Source organism: Prunus persica, chromosome G2 (assembly GCF_000346465.2).
Source record: "Prunus persica cultivar Lovell chromosome G2, Prunus_persica_NCBIv2, whole genome shotgun sequence".
In the NCBI taxonomy this organism is placed as follows: Eukaryota; Viridiplantae; Streptophyta; class Magnoliopsida; order Rosales; family Rosaceae; genus Prunus; species Prunus persica.
In genome coordinates, this window is record NC_034010.1 from 16515644 (window position 1) to 16535811 (window position 20168).

Sequence of the window (20168 nt, forward strand, 5' to 3'; positions counted from 1 at the left end):
CCTCTATTTAAAAATAAAAATAAAATTGTGATACATATGCATGGGTGTCTCATTCATTCGAACATTGTGATTAAACAATTTCTCTACACCTTTGGATTAATTGTTGTTTTCTTTGCTGAGTTTACAGCTTCTGGTTGTGAAAGGTAAAAAATATGCATATACATTAACAGATAATTTGTTGAACAATATATACGAAGCATAGAAATGCTATAACAGGAGAAATGGGTTTAGTCTAACCTGGTTTCTGGCTTGTGAAACCAAGAGAGGGATCAAAATCCGCTCACAAGCAAGGCACGGCCTGATCGTCGTTGTTCTTAAAGCCGTAGCCGCCTCCTCCTATACGTATGTTAGAATGGCCTACGTCTTTAAAAACAACCCCTACTCTACAAAAATTTTTGATCCGTTATGCACGCCATCCTTCCTTTTTTCTTTTTTGGTCTCAACCATCCTTCTATTTATGCTCCAGAAAACAAACATTCCCACTTTCTCTCCAACAGTAGGAATTTTTATTTTTACTTTTGGTTTACCGTGCCAGCTGAGGCAAAAAGTATGGAAATGTTTTCTTCTTCTTTGGGTTAAGGAAATATTACTCTTAATTTTCGTGATGGACATGGAAGTTGTTCTCCGTTTGAAAGAAGGAATTGAAAATTATATAAAATTCTAAAATGACGGAATTTAAATTTTTGGAAATTGAAGATTTCAGTATTCGAATTTATGTACTTCAAATTTTGTAAAAAATAATATTACTATTACTATATTTGTATACCACATTCTCATATTACCTTATATGACAAATGAGGTAGACATCCACATCAATTAAAAATAATTTAATATTTTCTCTTCTTTTATGATTTATTGACACTTTTTAATTGATGTGGATGTCCATTTCATCTGCCACATAAGGTGGTATGGAAATATGATATACAAATGTGGCACTATGAAAATTGTGAAATGACGCCTATTTTGGTGGAAATTGAACTCGAGAATTTGATGTCCCAATTTTCATGATTTTTTCCACGCGTCATTTAATAAATTCCGCCCTTAAGTTGCTAAACAAGGGAATTGCCAATTTCTCATCTTAAATTCCCAACTTTTAATTAAATTCTGAGTTATTTTCCCTCATTCAAACGGGGTCTAGCTAAGTGGAAAATTGCTTTGACTCGTAAGCCAGTGGTCTTAGGTTTGAACCCCGATGACACCTTTGTAGTATGCGTGAGAAACCATCTCAAACTTATATCCATGTACATATGTACGTACACATATATACACCCATGCACTAAGGCATGCAGATAACTATCCGTATATGCACATTAGAAAAAGATGACCATTTTTTTCTTTTCCTAGGAAAAAGATGACCAGCTGACCCCGAGGATAAATTTGGTTGGTGTACCATTTTTCTCGCAAAAGCTTAAGTTGGTAGGTTGAGAAGTTTACAAATGTTTCAAGGATGTATGACATCTGTTGTTGAGTCTAATGAATTTAAAGAGAAACTTTAATTCAGAATTTGCTGCAAGCTTACCATAATTTTCCTACAAATCAACAAGTGAATTGATCAGTGCCTCCAATTTTATATTTTCGAGCTATTTAATTAACGTATAAAGAGATGATACCTGTAACTCATTCCTGAGCATTGCTCACGTACAATTCGGCCAAGTCTAAAGCGCACCATGAGAGCCCACGTCGAAGCCAAAAGTCGGAGAGGTCCAAAGTCCCTTTGTCTATTTAGGAAAACTCTCACCTTAGAGCAACTCCACCCATTTGCCCTTAGCCATGGCAAGGGTGGAGCTAGGGCAAGTACTATTCACGTGAATAGTGCTTGCCCTTGCAAATAGTAAATTGTGTCTCCACCTGTTGCCCTTAGCCATGGCAATTACTATTTATTTTTTTGTTTTTGCCTCCTATTTTTTAATGAAAATAATTAATTTGGGTAATATTTTCAGATAAGATTTTCGGATTCCTACGTGTCAAGACTATTCATAATCAGATAAAATTTTCGGATAAGATATTTGGATTCAAATTTCGGATTAATTTCAAAGTTCAAATTTCAGATAAATTTTTGGGTTCAAATTTCGATTGAATTTCAAAATTCAAAATTCAGATAATTTTGGGTTCAAATTTCAGATAAATTTGGGTTCAAATTTCGGATGAATTTCAAAATTTGAATTTCATACAAATTAGGGTTCAAATTTCAGATAAGATTTTCATCCAATAAAATCAAGCCACGTGGCATGTCTATCTTGCCAAATTTTTCTATAAAATCAGAGTCTCAGCTCATACCTCTCACACCACATCTTTCTATATTTTCATTTCTGAGAGTTTATAATTCATACTTCATTCATTCTGAATGGAAGAATTTAGGAGATGCTTGGAGAGACAAGAGAGAGAAAGAAGAGAGAGAAACCGTAGAGCAGATGAAGTCAATGAGTTGCAGAGACAAGTCGATGAGCAAGTTCTCATAGCAGTGGCTTTAGAAGAAGAAGAGAACCAAGGTCGCCGCCATAGTTCACAAGCTGGCCGCCGCCGGAATGTGGAAAGACATAGGCATTCTAGGGGTAAGAATCTTTTGGAAGATTATTTTATCCCAACTTCTTTGTACTCTGATGTTGATTTTCGAAGGCGATTTAGAATGCAACCTCATTTGTTCAATAAAGTCATGCATGATATTTGCAATTATGATGCATACTTTGTTCAAAAGTGTGATGCTGCTGGGGTTTTGGGGCTTCTTCAGGAGCAAAAGCTTACAGCTGTTATACGAATGTCGGCGTATGGAGCATCTGCTGATCAGGTGGATGAGATTGCCCGGATGGGGAAGTCTACTACGTTGGAGGCTTTGGTAAGATTTTGTCAAGCTGTTGAAACTCTGTACACTAGGGACTACCTGCGTAGACCTACTCCCAGGGACCTCCAACGGCTTCTACAAAAAGCCGAAGCTCGAGAATTCCCTGGAATGATTGATAGCATCGACTGCATGCACTGGCAATGGAAGAATTGCCCAACTGCCTGGCAAGGTGATTATGAAAATCGAAAAGGCCAAAAAAGTATCATCCTTGAAGCGGTTGCTGGTTTCGACACATGGGTTTGGCATGCCTTCTTCGGAGTTGCAGGATCACAAAATGACCTCAACGTGCTGGGTCAATCCCCGGTCTTCAACGATGTATTAAGAGGTCAGGGCCCCAATATCACCTATGAAGTCAATAATACAGTGTACCAGACGGGGTATTATCTAGCTGACGGCATCTACCCGAGGTGGACCACTTTTGTCAAATCTATTCCGAATCCCCGATCCCAGAAGCAAAAATTATTTGCTACCTATCAAGAGGGATACAGGAAAGATGTCGAAAGGTGTTTTGGTATCCTTCAAGCTCGGTGGTTGATTATTCGAGGTGCAGCCCGTATGTTTAATGAGGAGATCCTCAGAAGCATTATGATGACTTGCATCATCCTCCATAATATGATTGTGGAGGATGAGTATGATTATGATGCTTTAGAGGTGTACGAACCGGATCCAATGAACACGGCTTTGACACGGATTTATGAAAGGCCCATAGGACCAAGTGGAGAACCATTTGAGCCGGAACCGTTGGTGAGGGATGGTCATTTGATGACCCGAATGATAGATCGATATACAGAGATGCAATCTTCGTATATTCATGAAATGCGTCAAGTTCACTTGATGGAGCATTTATGGGCGGTGAAAGGCAATGAAGAAGAATGATGGAGCATAGATGCTTTGGTTATGTTTTATTTAGTTATGGTTTGGTTGTGTTGTATTTTTATTTATTATGTTTTGGTTTATGGTTTGGTTGTGTCGTATTTTTATTCATTATGCTTTGGTTGTGGTTTGTTATTATTATTGTGCCTTGTTTGTAGTTTTTTTTATTTTTATTTTGTTTTGTTTGAAGTATGGAATATGTTGAATAAAAAGGTAATTTATTGAATACTTTGTTTATTAAATAACGAAATCTAATACAAGTCATTACGAATTACTACTACTAAAATAAAATACATGAATTACAACAACTTTAAAAAAAAACATGAAAAATAGTCATACATAAAAGGTAGGCTAACAAATTTAATGGTTTCCATCATTTAACCAATCCGTGTTGCTAGGCCCATCATCCTGGAAAAGTTTTCTTCTCATAACATCCCTTCGTTCTAGTTTCCAAAATTGTTTTGTTTCGGGGGACATATGACTTGTATCCATGGCCATGGTTTCCCGATCCGTGTTGTCTATATCTTTTTTGCGCAAATACTCCCTTTCTCGTGCATACTCAGCTTGAAGGGTCAACTCGTTATCTTGGCGTTTTTGCTCCATTTCAATTCTTAGGCCATTTTGCCTTGCAATTTCCTCCAAAAACTTTGAATTATAATTGCTTGAATTACCCACTTTCTTTGCCTTCGCGGCCTTTCGGCCAATGGGCCTCGGCTCCTTTTCCATGGGTGAGTCTTGACTCATAGGAGAATCAAGAGGTGAATCCGGTGCCATTGAATCACGGAGTGGCGTCTCGTTTAATACAACGTCGGGAACCGTTGGAATAATTATGAACCGTTTGCAATATTTGACCACCTCCCAACATTCATGATGGGTGAAACTTTTTTTGCCACCCCCGGTTGCACCGAACCACATTTGTGCTTGTATAATCTATTTAACAAAAAAATAGAAATGCAATAAATATTTAAAATATATTGGATATGCAAGTAACAAAAAATATAATAATGAAAATGCAATTAACCTTACAAATAAATTAGAAGTGCAAGAAAATTAAGAAACAAGTGGAAATGCAAGAAATATTAACAACATATTGAAAATGCAAGACATATGAACAAAATATTTAAATTGCAATAAATATTAACAAAATATTGATAATGCAAGAAATATGAACAAAATATTTAAAATGCAAGAAATATTAACAAAATATTGAAAATGCAAGCAATATTAACAAATTATATATATTAGGAGATTAAACTTAATAAAACAAAAATTATAAAATACTTACCTCGTTAGTACGATTTTGCCCGCTTCTATAGTTGTCCATCGCTTTTGCTAGGGCATTTCTCCATTTTCCCAACTCTTTATTCAAGATTTTCCACCTACTGGATAACGTCATCTCCGTACGAGTAGACCCCGGAATTTTTTCACAAAATTCGGCATGAATTTTTTTCCACATATGAAAAAATTTCATCTCATTGCCGGACACGGGACAATGACAAATTTGGAGCCAAGCCTCACACAATGAAACATCTCCCATGGTGCTCCAAGCCCCTCCGGTTTCGATAGAAGAAGCCATAAAAATGTGAAATCAAAATGCTAGATGAAAAAGAGGAAAATGTTGTGTAAAAAGAGTGAATAATAGTAGAAGTATAATGAAATGTAAGAGTATTGGTGTTGAAAGTGAAGGGTATTGATAGGTATTTATAGAAAAAAAAATATCAGAGTTTTTTAGAATTTTTTACGATTTTTTTTCATATTTTTTCCCCCAAAAAAGCCTCAGCCATTGGATTAATCCTCAGAAGCAGATCGGATGGCGTTGGAGGCGACACGTGGCAGCGTACCGTTGGCGCTGGCGTCGCGCTGACGTCAGCGCGCGCTGGTTCAAATTTTTTTACCGTTGGCGCGTGCATTGCACGCGGCAACGGTAAAAAAATTTGAAACGCGCTAGCTGACGTCAGCGTGACGCGAGTGCTGACGTCAGCAACTGCGTTTTGGACCTGGGGCTGGTTTCGCCTTCGGGCTGGCTCGAGATGGTGGGTCCCACACCACCCCCGGGCCTGGGCGCAACGCTGGAGCGAAATTTTTTTTTTTTTCTGCCCTCGCCTCGTGCTGGGCTGCATGGATGGAAGGGCTCTTATAGAGAAATTTATAATAAACATAGTTTCTAGAACTACTTTTGAATAAATTTAAGGGTTCTTCGATCTTTTGAATAAATTTAAGAGGTCCAAAATCTCTAGCCGTGATTGAGCGTCCATGTCAGTTTATATGATTTTTCAAGCTCATGGAGTCCGATTAACTGTTATTCAACGGAGCACTAAATATAGTATAACTTAATCAGATTATTTATTTGGAAAAGAACCAAATGCTTTATAATATTATAAATAAACAGTCAGTATTCTCCGAAACAAATTAATACTATCTGACAGAAATTAATCAGTATTCTCCAAAACAAATTAGTAATATCCGATAAAAATTAATCAGTACAGTCCGATGTACCAAATGATCCTATAATATTAGGATCACTTCTTTCCGCCCCATTTATCATTTTTGTAATAAATCATAATAGCTGTAGACTGCATCTTCATCCGCCCCTACAAATTTAAACCAATATGGGAAGAATTTCCATCCTAAATTTCAAACCGTCCCATAATTGATATTTAATATATGTATATTAAAACTACATAAATTTTTTTTTTTCAATATTCAATAGCAGAATGTAAAAGACTCCAATTGAATATAAGAAAAAAATTAATAAACATCAAATTTTATGGATGACTAGCCTCTTTACACGCGTTTCTACGCATGCGAGAGGTTTTTTTAAAAAAAAATTTAAATTTATTTTAGAATTAAAAAAGATAATGGATGTTTGTGTTCCATAAAAATAGGATCCATTATCTGAATTTTCTTTTAATTTTAATTTTTTTAATACAAAAAATTGTGAATTTACCATATTATCCTCATTTAATTAATAATTTCAATTCTTAACGTTTGCATTAACCAAGGGCATTTTCTGGTATTTTGAATGTTTCACCATTCTGTGCCTTTTGCTTTATATATAAGATTAAACATAATTTACACAAGTATTGGGGTTACTTTTAAATTTCCCCAAACAAAGTACATAAGGGAAGACTAAATAAACCTAGATCTAACTGGAAGACTCCCATCCTCGAATTTGGAAACAAAAGATACTGCAAGAACACAAAAAAAAGAGTTAGAGAAAATATTGAGGAAGAACAAGAAATACATGTTCATAAAAGAAAGAACAATGGCGGTTTTGGGCAGGGGTTAGGGTTTTTTTAAATCCTTTTTTTTCTATCAAAGAATGAACATTTCAGGGGTTAGGGTTGTTGAGGAAATATTAGCATTGGGGTTTTGGAGGTGTGCAATTGGGTGGTTGTGTTTCAATATGCTGTAGCGCCTTTTTTTTTTTTTTAATCCTGGCCCAAAACGGCATCGTTTTGGACAAGTCATTTTAAAAAAATGCCTAGGACAAAACGAAGTCGTTTTTCCCAAACTTTAAAATAATTAAAAAAACAGAAGCTTTTGCGCAGCTTCCAACTTCATATTCTCCATGGGGTCTTCTCCCATGGCTGCAAGGGAAAACCAGTGACCTCCAAGCTAAACTCAGGGCTGCCATGGGGTCGTCTAACCCCATTGACCCTATGGTGGCTCCGCCACTGTTTTAGGATCCTACAAATTTTATTATTTTTGAAAATTTTATGGTACAAACATTCATACATGCAACTATAATATGTTGTTTAAATTAATTAAACTACTATTTAGGTTCTTTAGATAAATAACAGTGGAAAGTTGATCAAATTTGTAAGAAATGAGAGTTGAAATGAGTGAATTTTTCTTTTTGGAAGAAATTTGAAGATATTTATAAACATATTTTAGCTTTTTAAAAGAAAAATGAAAAAACAACCCAACGGCTATGCTTGAAAATATTCTTGAACTTTCCAAATGTTATGACCCCCCCAACGGTTGAACAAGTTTTTATTTTATTTTATTCTATTTTAATAACATTTTTTAAAATAAAATAAAGGAATTTAAAACATCCCAAAACTTAAAATAAGAAAAATAAAATAAAACCAGTCAAATCAATCTGCCCGTTGTTTTCAGTTGCATGAAGTCCTACACCTGATTCATCCTCGAGTTGGCAGCATAAGTAGTTTTAAATTATATAACAAACTGGGTCTTAAAATTGCACATATTTTATAACCATATAAATTTCACAGTACATTGTAGATGGATTAGAGTGAACAACTAAGGTTCGGCCTTGTACTTCAAACTGAAAGGGAAAAGACATAACTTAATAGCTTCAGCAGAAAAGCCCCTAATCAAAATATTTTTGTAACCCACAATAAATTTTGTAATATGTATGTTCGCATCTTCATTAGGCAGCCCACGAAAAGTAGGTAAAATTTCAAGCATATGGTGCTTGATCTCGAACAAATTACCCTCTTCTTGTTCAGGATACACAATGCAATTAGGGACATCATTGGCACCAGCAGCCAACAACTCTATGAGTGGTCTGCCGTTGCAGGCAGTGCTAATGCCATGTTACCCTTGTTGTCCACAAAATTCGCAAACAAATTATGCAGAAAAATGTCCTGTAGTGAACAGTCTCACGCTCAATTAATTTCTCGTCGCTGTCTGTGCAGTGTGCATTCTGGTTCTAGATCAAACTGTGCAATCTGTGCAATGCCTGATCTGGTCTGGGCTTTTTTCTTCTTTTTTTTGGCAAAGAATAAAAATAAAAATAAAAATCAGAAAAAGTTTAAACAAAAATTATCTAAATTAATCATAAAAAGCCAACATCAATTTCAGGGAACCTTCCGACCAAAATTGCATCGAGTTACTTTTCTAAGATCTTAATGGTGATCAGGCATTAAGACAATTAGAAAGTTTAAAGCAGTGATTAACAATTCAAAGTATGCATGCCATCAATCATAAGCAATTAAATAAAAATTACATATTCATGCTAAGGTTCAAGGCTTCACCCTAGCTTAAGAGAATTAGTTACGCATATTCATAATTGAAATCATAGAAACTATTATTCGAATGAATAAGAATAAAAACACCTTGAAGTTGAAGATCTTCAAGAACCCTCACAATTATTCTCTGTCTCCCAAAATTACGTAAAAGAAAAGTGTCCCAAAACTAGGGCGGACTAAAACCTTAAATATTTCCTTAAAAACCAGCCGCACAATCCCTGCAAAAACCAGTCTCTTATTCCCGCTAGGAATCTAACTAAATAATAAAATAAAATAGAATATAAGAAGTCCTAATTAAGTGGGGATAAACTGCACAAAAACTGTCTAGCCAAGCTTTAGCCTTAAATCTCCTCCAAATCCGGCCCAAGATAACTTGTTTTAAAGATAAAAATGTTCTGAACACATCTCCAGAAGGCCCCAAACCCATCCGAGGTCACCTTGGGCTCCAAAAATGAGATTCAAGCCCAACACGTCACTATTTCAGCACTGCACATCGCTCTTTTATTTATTCACCAAGAAACCACCGCTTGGTGGACAAATATGATATTTTGATATGATCAACCTAAGTGACTCACGAATGTCCTCCAACTGGAATTACTCCAAAATTCATCCATTTGATTATGTTTTGCTCCAGAGGAAGTCGACAGTCCTATAGTGGAAATATAATTCAAAGTATCACAATTCTTCCAAAATATTAATCCAAATATACTAAGAACAGGGTTAAACTTGTACTCGATTTACATTTTGGTCCCTCAATTAAATTATTTTTTCAAATGGTCCATTAACTATATATTAATCGCTCCATTGGTCCTATCATTACATTCTGCTAACGTTGCTGTTAAATATGAGGGCAAATTGGTCATTTCATAGGTTAAAAATAAATAAATACTGAAAAACAGAATAAAAACTCTCTCTCTCTCTCTCTCTCTCTCTCTCTCTATTTCCAACAACCACCCTCCTCCCCACCTCATCACCCGCCAACCCCACCTCCCAAAATCACAGCCACTGTCAATTTCTCACCCTCCAAGTGCACTTTTCTCTCCTCCCACCTCACCTCCTCATCTCCCAAACCATCCAAACTCTTTCCCCACACCCATAACTCTATACCCACCACACCCAATCCCTCCCTCCACCAAAAGTTCCTCCAGAAGCTTTTAGAACCATCATCCGACGTTTCATAACCTTCTCCTTCTTCCAACCCACCAGCCAAGTTCACGCATTTGGAGCAGCAAGTGGTAGACCTCAAGAAGAGGTACCCAGAAGTCCTTTTGATGGTGGAAGTCAGTTACAAGTGCCGGTTCTTCAGCCAAGACGTTGAAATTGATGCGAGGGTTTTGGAGATTGTAAGGGCCTTTTTCTTCTGGTAGCTACAAATGGGCTGGGCTGTCGTAAGGAGCAAACTGAAGAAAATATCCCCTATGTCTGAGTTCAAATATTAGACCCCAAAATATTTCGAAAGGATAGTAAAACCTCAGGAAACACCTTGGTTACCTTCACCAAGAAAAAATAATGGCTGCTTACAGATAAATTCTTAGTGCTTACAGGTAGAATATTAGCTTGGCATGAGAGGCTTGTGGCATGGGAGCAAAGTTGCCATGAGTTTAGCACTAAAGAGAAAATTAAGTGTTCCTAGGGGAAAGATGAGGTGTTAAAGTAGGAGATAAAAGGGTTTTGCAGAAAGCTTTGGTTGAGAATGAGGGATAGAGAGAAAAGGGTGGCTTGAGTGCTTTTCCGGCAGCTTGACAGAGGTTCTGTCAAATGCTAGAACAACCTGCCAAGAAGGAAAACTAAGTAGGAAGGAGATGAACGAACACGAAAATTGATGGTTTTGAAAGTAAGAGATGACACTTGCTCTCTGGTTGTGGATGATTTTCGTTGGGTAGAAGAAGCCTTATTTATAGCTGCTGGAAGCCGTTTTTTTCCAAGAAACCCTAATGACTTCCATCTCAATTTGCCAAGTCTTTCCCTTCCTTTCTCCCCTCATCCCTTCAATCATCCTATTTTGGTGAAATCTACTCTGCTCTTTTGCACAAAATCAAGGATTTTGGGAGCTCAAGGTCCCTTTCCTGCAGCTGCCCTAGTGAAGAATTCCTATTTTCAGGTATCCCCCTTCCTCTCTTTTCTTTCCTCTTTCATGGTCAGATCTTAAGAAGGAAAGAAATGGGTATACATGCTGGTTTGAAGGGTGGCTCCTTGCGCTCCAATATATTTTAGTCCCTTGGATGTTTTGCTTGAAAACTTGTTCCTTCCCTCCCAGCAGCCCTGTGCATGTGGTCTTCCAAGCCTCTTTCGTGGCTTTGTCTTTCAGCCAAATGCTAGAGCCTTTGCTGCTTCTTACTTCTAATTGTATGGGCCTTCTAAGATGGCAAGTTAATCTACCAAATAAATGGGCTAATCTCATCAAGTTTTGGGCTATATTGGTTAATTTTAATGGACCATTTTGATTGGGCTATTTTGGTTGGGATATTTTGGTTGAGATATTTTGGGTGGGATATTTTCTCTCTTGTGCTCACCTACATGTTTGGGCGTAAGAAATGGGCTTCAGGTCCGAGGCTCCCAAGTAATCCGGAACCTCCATTTCATGGCCCATCAATGGGCCTCATGACAACTAATTACCATCTATGCTACAACACACTCAAGCAAGTCCCGGGCATTTAAGTGGCGTGGGGCCACTTAGGCTTGTAGTGTGACATAACGATTTCCTGCTTTGGCATGGCATGTTGCTTGATATGTTTTTTAATTATGATGCTTAACGAGATAATTAGCATGGATTTGTAGAACTAACGTATTTTATAATCTTAATCTCGATTCCTAGCACGACGGATTATTTATTTGGGCATGGCACGCGGGAGTGTGACTCGTGCATGGCGGCCCTTTGTGTGCTCCAAATTGGGCATTTTCTTAATAATGTGTCGTTTTGGGTCAGGAATTTATTTGGGCCCAACCATGGATTTTTTGTGACTCAACATTAGCCCCCTTAATTATAAGGGTCATAGACAGGTGCTGGAATGGGCCGAATAATTAAAACCAACCAAAAAAATCAGGTTTGTATTTGTAGGGAACCTCCCTTCTTCCGACGTGCAAAATGACGGCGTGCCATGATTGACCCCAACGGTTATTTGCAGTTTCCCAATGCCAACCGCCTTCTTTCTCTCTCTTTTTTTTTTCTTTCCCTTCCCTTTTCTTCCTCTTTTCACGCACTAGATCCAACTTCTTCCTACTTCTCTTCTCTTCGTTTTCCTTCGTTCCCCCAGCCAACTCAAACTAAGTGAGAGAGTGAGATCGGGTGGAAAACACCTGCCTCCAGCAGCTGAGAAAAGAGCCCAAGTCGATTTTGACCCCGTCAGCCCTTCTCCCTTTGAAGAAGCTCATCCGCCGGTGCTGGAAGGGACCTCTTTGTACGGGGTTTCTTCTAAAATTCTCAATTTCGCTCCTTTTCTTGGTATATTCAAGGTCACCCGTTGGGATTTTAGCAAGGTATGCTCTTTCTCCTGCTTTCTTTTGAATTTATTGAGGAATTTGCTGGGTTCCTTTCATCCATGAAGGTTGCCTTTTATTTTGACAGTCAAGCACCAAACCCTTTCAACCTATTTTGTTACTACCGCAACGGTGTGGGTGTTGGCAAGGAAGGGCTCTCACCAATCTTCTGGGATTCCCTTTTCTTTGATTTGCTCGAGCTGCTGGAAAGGTACCAAATTTTGTGAGAAGAAACCGTTGGCTCGGGTTTCTCTCCTTTTCCTTTTCTTCAATTTTTATCTTGCACCGATCTCCTCTATGTTCAAGAAAAGGCCAGACTTTGCATGATGTGTTTTCTCTTTCTTTTTTTCTTTTTTTTTTTCTGTGCAGGTATATACGTCTCAAGCATAGGTAAGGCAGGTGCTGGAAGCCTTGGTGTTTTCGCTGTTGGAACCTTCAAATCCTCCAGCCTTCTAACTTGGACAACTGAAGCTTCTATTTTAGTCTTTTGGTAAATAACTCTACCAATTTAAATATTCTAGGAATAAGCATAGACTGGTGCTTGGCCTAGGCTTACTCCCCTTGTGAACATGTGCTTGATTAATCGTAGATTTTGTTCTTGGTCATGAAAAGTAGAAGTTGACAAGACGCACGTCTTGCAATGCTTGCTTTTTGTTTTGAGAGAGAATTTGCTTGTCCTGCTTGTTGATTCACAGGATGAGAACTTCTTGGGTCATAAATTGCATGTTTGCTTGAACCTTTTTTTTTTCTTTTCTTTTTCTTCTTTTTTTTTTGTATGCAGGAAGTTGTTGTTCTACCAAGATTGGTCATGGCATCCGCTGATCCGTCGCTCATTATGAAGGACCGTCTTTATTCTCTGGATGACATATTAAAAAGAGGGAGGCCTCCTCTTTTGTTTAAGAGCACTGGTGAAGACGTATTCATTGATGGAGAGCCAGCGCCGGAAACAACTCCCGTCGTCAACCCTGCTTCTATATCTAGGTGCTGCATAGAGAGAAGCCTATTTCTAGCAGTCCCTTTATTCTTCCAATATCCATGTGGCACCAGCAAGGGTTGGTCAGAGTGGGTTGACCATGAACTGAAGGACCCGTCCACCTGTGACATTCTAAATCGGGCAGGGGTGCTGGACGCCATCTTTATTTCTAAAACTTGCGACATCCATATTGAGGCCAAGATGCTCCGGCATGTGGTTAGGCGATGGAGTACTGAGACACATACCTTCATCTGTTCATGGGGAGAGTTCACTCCCACATTTGAGGACGTAGCCAACATTTTCCACCTCCCACTTTGTGGCAGCCAAGACCCTTTCAATATCGCGCTGACTCCAGAAGATAAACTAAAGCTTGAGACTTTACGGAAGGGTGCCCCGACTTCTCCTAGCACCTCTCTACGGTTTAGCAATTGGATACAGTTTTTCGGGGATGTTAACAGGATTGAGCCATGTCCTCTTGCAGAGCCTATATTGTTATGGCTTGGGAGATTCCTCTTCTATGATTTTTCTCAAGACTGTTTGCATGAGCGAGTGTTTCCTTTGGCCTTATCGATAGCACGCGGCAGCGTGCTTCCTCTAGCCCCAATGTTCTTAGGGCACCTATACTATTTTCTTGACCAGGTTCAGCTTCTTGAAAAAGGGGCGACCTGAACCATGGCGGTGGAACCCTTCCTGAACTCCAGCTTTCTGCAAGTCTTCTTATGGGAGCGCTTCAAAGGGATAGAGGTATCCCCACTTCCCAACTCAAAGGCTAAGACACTTGCTGATTCTGATGAGGGTTCCTACGTACCGGAGGGGCTTCCTTTGATTTGCAGATGGTGACGGCGAATGCAAAAGAAGGGCCAAAATTTCCTAAAGTTGCTGGATGATGTTGACAGCTTTATCTTTCGTCCCTACTGTAGTTTTGTTTTTTTATTTTTTTTGAACACTCTAACGACTATGTCGTTATGATTTTGTAATGTAGTATTGAATCATCAGAGCTTGTATTAATTTTTGAATGAGAGGCGTGTTGTAATTTGCATGTCCCCATTATTTTCAGTTGCATGAAGTCCTTCCTTGCTCAGACCTACACCTGATTCATCCCCTAGTTGGCAGCACAAGAACTTTATTTATGTAAGTACCGTTAAATTATAACCACATAAATTTAAAACATTCCAAAACTTAAAATTGCACATATTTTATAACCGCATGAATTTCACAGTACATAGTAGATGGATTATCTTAAACAACAGCACTCCAACCAGGGCTGCACACGTCTCAGGTCGGGCCAATTATGGGCCCAAATCGTATGCCGAATCAGGTCATGTCGGCAGGCCCAAATGGCAAACCATGCACCTATTTTTAGGCCCATTTTCGACTTACATCAAAACCCGATTTAGGCGGGTCAAGTTGGTTCGGAGGTCCGCCGAGGCCCAACAACTGAATGTGCTTTTTTTTAAGTTTTCCAAACCCGTTCTTTTTCTTTTTTTTTGGGTCAAATTTCCAAGCCGAATCAAATTGTAGGGTTCTTGTATGCTTTTCCAGCTCCTCCAGCTTTGCATATCTAAAGTTTATCATCATTCAAATACTTAAAAAATCCTTAAAACCTAAGAAAATCATCATTCATCATCCACCACACGTCCAAATAATCCAATCATTATTACAGACTATAACAGATTGTGAGAGTAATCTCAATCACAATCTGCATATTTGCAAAGTTCAAAAGAAAATCCAACACATGAAATCACAATCTATTTAAACATTACGACAAAAGGAGCGATTACTTATGATTTTCTGGAGACCTACAGATTGTGAGAGTAATCTCAATCACAATCTGCATATTTGCAAAGTTCATAAGAAAATCCAACACATGAAATCACAATCTATTTAAACATTACGACAAAAGGAGCGATTACTGATGATTTTCTGGAGACCTGAGTAGGCGGGCCGCGACTTCTTCACCACCCAGATCAGAAAGCGAATAGTGATCATCACACTGACCATCACCAGCAACCCAATCCAAAGCTCAAAGCATATTTTGTACATTTTATCAGATGATTTGTTAAGGTCGCCGAAAGGGACCACCACCAACAACAGAACCTGTAGGTAAGTAAGCGCCATGAATGTGAGGGTGACGCACAAGGCCATTGACAAGAGCCACATACATATCCGATTACGGAGAGGACAGCCGCTAACTAGCAACAGGATGACGCTCAGAGAAGCAAGGAACGAGATGGTGTTGAACTTTATGAAGCGGAGGAACTCAGTTGGAAAGACGTGGCCTAACACTGCAGTTCCAGCTACACACAAATATTCTTCGCTGCAAACTGTGTAGTTGGATCCATCTTTAAGGAGAATGGAAGTGTTCGTGTTATTTTCTTGCCAAACACCACCTGGTGGGTTAGCCACAGCTTGGAAAGTCATGGTTGAGATCATGGTTGCCACAACCATCAGAAGGCCACGATCCTCTTCCAACCATTTGTTGGGATATTTCACGCATTCCATGAATTTCTTCCTCCACCCCTCTACACTTGGATTTGGTGATGGTTCCATCAATTTCTTCCTCCACCCCTCTGCACTTGGATTTGGTGATGGTTCAGCTGGAGGAGGAGGAGGAGGAGGGACGTGATCATGTTCATTATTAATTTCTGATACACTGATTATTCCTGAGCGCTGCACAAGCATGTACAAAAAATAGACATTGTAAAACTTTCCAGAAAACCATAATGAAGTTGAAAAGAAAGAAAAATCATAAAACTTTTACAATACAAGAAATCACCAAAGACTATCTCAACTCATTTTCTGTAAGTACACATGTCATAAAAGGAAAACTGTAATTGTAAGTGGAAAAAAACAGAGACAACTATATACACACACAGATTCATACCTGAATTTGCCCTCCCATCAAAGCTGACGGCAGGATAGTCATACGAGCATCAGAGCCATCATTTGAGTAGCGGAACTCACCATTGGTCAGTACTGCTGCCTCATTCACTTCATCTTCACCAAGTCTCTTGATATCCATGCTCTCTCTCTCTCTCTCTCTCTCTCTCTCTCTCTCTCTCTCTAATTTGCTCATATAAAATCAAATCACTGTCTTCCACTAGTCTCCAAGGGAGATTCTCTTATACAGTCGTGATCAATGGGCGTCTTTTTATTTTATAATTTTTTTTATACCAGGATAGGCTACTAGATGGCGGGGTTTCAATGGTGACCAGGTTCATTGTACTAATGCGGGGGGTTTCATTTTGAATTTTGTCAGCCAGATTGAAGGAAACTAGTGGAAGACAGTGAGGGAGGTGCTTGAACCGAGAAAGGAGAGAATAATGACAGAGGGAGGGAGAGAGTCGGTAAGGAAACAGACAAAGAGAGAGGGTTAAGTATTGGATAGTTCCAGGTAAACCGGACTAATGGGGGGGTTTCATTTCGAATTCTGTCAGCCCGATTGAAGGAAACAAGTGGAAGACAGTGAGGGAGGTGCTAGAACCGAAAAAGGTGAGAATAATGACAAAGGGAGAACGTCGGAGAAATACAGAGAGAGAGTGATGAGTATTGAATATGTAGGGTAGTAGATGCTAACAAATCACAGAAGCAAAAGATTCTCAACACAAAGCAAAACCACACAGGAGATAGAGCAGCAAGTGGTGGGAAAAGAAACCATAAAAAATAGTAATAAGAAAATGGAATATTGAGTTGCAGGCAAAACACCCATCACGTGGGCAACGGAGGAAATAATGGAAGAAGGCAACAGGTGATATAAGAAGCAAACAAAAGAAACAGAACGCGCATTTTGAATCTTTGGATAAATAATCATCTAAAGATTGAAAATCATTCAGCATTTAAGAGTAATGTATTTCTTTGATTACTTCATTGGAAACACAAATATATTTAATTGTGTGAATTATTTCTCTCCTCTTTTAGTTTATTAAATCATTTTATTCAAAAGTTTTTTTTTAACATTTTATTCAAAAGTCGAAAAAGACAAAAAGACACCCTTTATTTCTTCATCGTCTTCCTTCACCCTGTGCCATGGCAGGATAGCCATGGTTTCTTCATCCCCACCATTCCCTTCTCTACCGTCACTACCCACACCTACCCTTTCTCAATCTTATAACACGTTAGAACCTAGAAAAAAGGAAGAGAAAAGGAAAAACTAAACCCAGCAACTGTACATCCGTCTAGAACAAAGTCATATATATAGTATAACGTGCATACATTCGGATTAGAGAATAAGTTAACTATATTTTTTTTCCTTTTGAAGTTAGCTAAATGATTATTGTTCAAAATGGATCAGAGTTTGATATTAATTCCATTACTGAATACATGTAATATACCAAAAAAAATTATTGATAGTCTAAATATATGAAAGATTAATTTGAATCTAGTATAAGTTAAAACATGTAGTTACTTGTTTCTGGAGTGGGAGCAAGGTGGGTGGGATCAGATTTACTTATTTTCGGTATTACTATATTTGGATCAATATGCACCATTAGATCTAATCTAACGGTAGGTGATCACGCTCTTCCCTGGTCATTGGTGACCAGGTAAACGGGACAGATATGTATTGTCTTCTAAAGATTGAAAATAAACAAAACTAAATATTGAAAACTAAAACTAACGGTAGGTGTTAGTAAATGCATGAGAATTTAGGAATCATAATAATTCCAGTACTCATATGGTGGCAAGTGCAGGGCAAGTATGGAATAAAAATAATTTCAATACCTGTCTTAACTCATTTTCTGTAAGTAAACATGTCATAAAAAGAAAACTGTAATCGTAAGTTGCAAAAAAAAAAAAACATAAGACAACTATATACCCACATACAGATACATGTATATTCATACCTGAATTTGCCCTAGCATCAAAGCTAACTGCAGGATGGTCATAGCAGCATCAGAGCCGGCTTTTGAGTTGAGGAACTCACCTTAGTCTCTCACCAGTTGAGACAGAAATTTCAAGCACTCTAAAAATAATTTCAATACCTATCTCAACTCATTTTCTGTAAGTAAACATGTCATAAAAGGAAAACTGTAATCGTAAGGTGAAAAAAAAAAACAGAGACAACTATATACACACATACAGATATATTCCTCTCATGGCAGCATAGTGAAGAGGGATTCTTCCCTTCTCATCAGGACACAAGCACGCACGCGTCAGGATATGCAAAGAGCAAAGCCTGGACGATCCCCTTGCCCCCCAGCAGAAGCCAAGTGCAAAGGTGTGCTTCTAAAGGAGTTCAAGACTTCTGCTAGTATCAGGGTTTTGGTAAACTCAGCTAGTTTTCAAATATGAGTGAGCAGGGTTTTGGTAAACTCAAGGGGCTCTGTAGTTGTTACTAAACAAAAAAAACCAACAGGGACTGAGTAGTCTCGATCAATGCGCATCAATTATTGATTACTGGGCCCTGGCAGCTGTATACAACGAAAGGAGCATTTATAGTGGTCGCATGTAAAAGGGGTGTGTATGTCAAGTTTACACCCTTATCGCTTGCATTCTCATGCTGAGATGCAAAAAAAAACCTATGGAAGTTTACATTTTTTTTTACAATCTAGAAGTGGGTATTGAATTGACCAAAAAAAAAAAGGAGTGGATACTGATAAAGCAGGAGGGAGGAGAGAGGAGAGAGGAGAGAGGAGAGAGGCAAAGTTTCTCGGATTGTGCGCCCCACATCGGAAATACAACTTCAGCCTCGCAATTTAGTTCTGAGAAATTATATAATAAGACTGTACTACCATGTGTCATTTTTTGTATATTAAAAAATATAAGCTTTTACAGTTGAATTTAAAACTTTTTTTTTTATGTTCTCCTACCCTGCGCAGCCTCCCTTGGCCACCGCCCCTCCCTCTCTTTCTCTTACAGTGTCTCTCTTTCTTTCTCTCTCTCTCTCTCAGGCCTTCTCACGCAATTCAATAAATTAACTATATCCCAATCCTTGTTTCTCATTTGTTGACAGATGCTATCAGATCTGAAAAAGATTGAGGGAGGGATGGGTGTTAATGGTAATTGAATAAAATTGGACCCATTTTCAATGCTTATGTTATCTTGCAGGTGGTATTCCATGGGTTCAAGACACCTTGCAGTTTTAGTAAGACAGATAAGAAAGGAAGGGGCGGCAGTGCTGGGTAAGGGGTTGGGTTGGGAGCTAGGTGGTTTTCGGCGTCTTCTTTGTCCTTTTTTGTTTTTTTTGATTTATTTTTTCTTTAGTTTTATTATGAATATAAAAAAGAAGTTTTAAATCCAACGGTAAAAATTTATATTTTTTAATATAAAAAAATAACACATGACAAATTTTAAATGAGAATATCACAAGCTGACATGGTGATGTAGTCTTATTCTATACTTTCTTCTTAATTCGGACTCCACTTATAACTTAATCCGCTTGATTTAATGGTATTTGAATTGGTGCTACAACATATAAAACATCTTACTCTGTGTTGAGAATCTTTTCCTTCTGTGATTTGTAAACATCCCTACCCTACCTATACAATACTCATCACTCTCTCTTTGTCCATTTCCTGACCGACACTCTCCCTTTGTTATTATTTTCCTTCAATCAGGGCATTCTCTCCTTTTTCGGTTCAAACACCTCTGTCTTCCACTAGTTACCTTCAATCAGGCTGACAAAATTCAAAATGAAACCCCACCATTAGTCCTGTTTAACTGGTCGTGATCATTTACCGTTAGATCTAATCTAACGGTGAATATTGATCCAAATATAGTAATACCGAAAATATAGTAACAACACGTTAACAAAAAAACTTTTGAATAAAATGATTTAATAAATTAAAGGAGGAGAGAGATGGTTCACACAATTAAATGTATTTGTGTTTCCAATAAAGTAATAAAAGAAATACATTACTCTTTCTTTTGTTTAAATGATTATTCATCCAAGATTCGAAATGTGTGCTCTCTTTCTTTTGTTTGCTTCTTATCACCTGTCGCCTTCCTCCATTATTTCCTCTGCTGCCCACGTGATGGGTGTTTTGACTCCAACCCAATATTTCATTTTCTT

The 20168-nt window shown here is 38.1% G+C and overlaps 1 protein-coding gene across 2 annotated transcripts; it reads right to left on the reverse strand.

Annotated features, from left to right (window-relative positions):
- LOC18784568 lies at positions 14754 to 18521 on the reverse strand. 2 transcript variants are annotated; one of them, XM_020557801.1, is made up of 3 exons: positions 18237 to 18521; positions 16044 to 18138; positions 14754 to 15829 (listed from the first exon to the last, which is right to left on the reverse strand). In XM_020557801.1, exons 2-3 carry the CDS (start codon positions 16233 to 16235, stop codon positions 15044 to 15046), a joined length of 978 nt encoding a protein of 325 aa, XP_020413390.1. In that variant the 5' UTR covers positions 16236 to 18138; positions 18237 to 18521; the 3' UTR covers positions 14754 to 15043. The 2 variants fall into 2 exon arrangements, with proteins under 2 accessions (XP_020413390.1, XP_007218365.2); XM_007218303.2 differs by having other exon boundaries at positions 16044 to 18521.

Coding starts and splice junctions, on each gene's coding strand:
- LOC18784568 (XM_020557801.1), bottom strand. CDS start 16,235: ATGAGCAAATTAGAGAGAGAGAGAGAGAGAGAGAGAGAGAGAGAGAGA. Junction 15,830..16,043: donor TGATGGGAGGGCAAATTCAG/GTATGAATCTGT, acceptor ATGCTTGTGCAG/CGCTCAGGAATAATCAGTGT.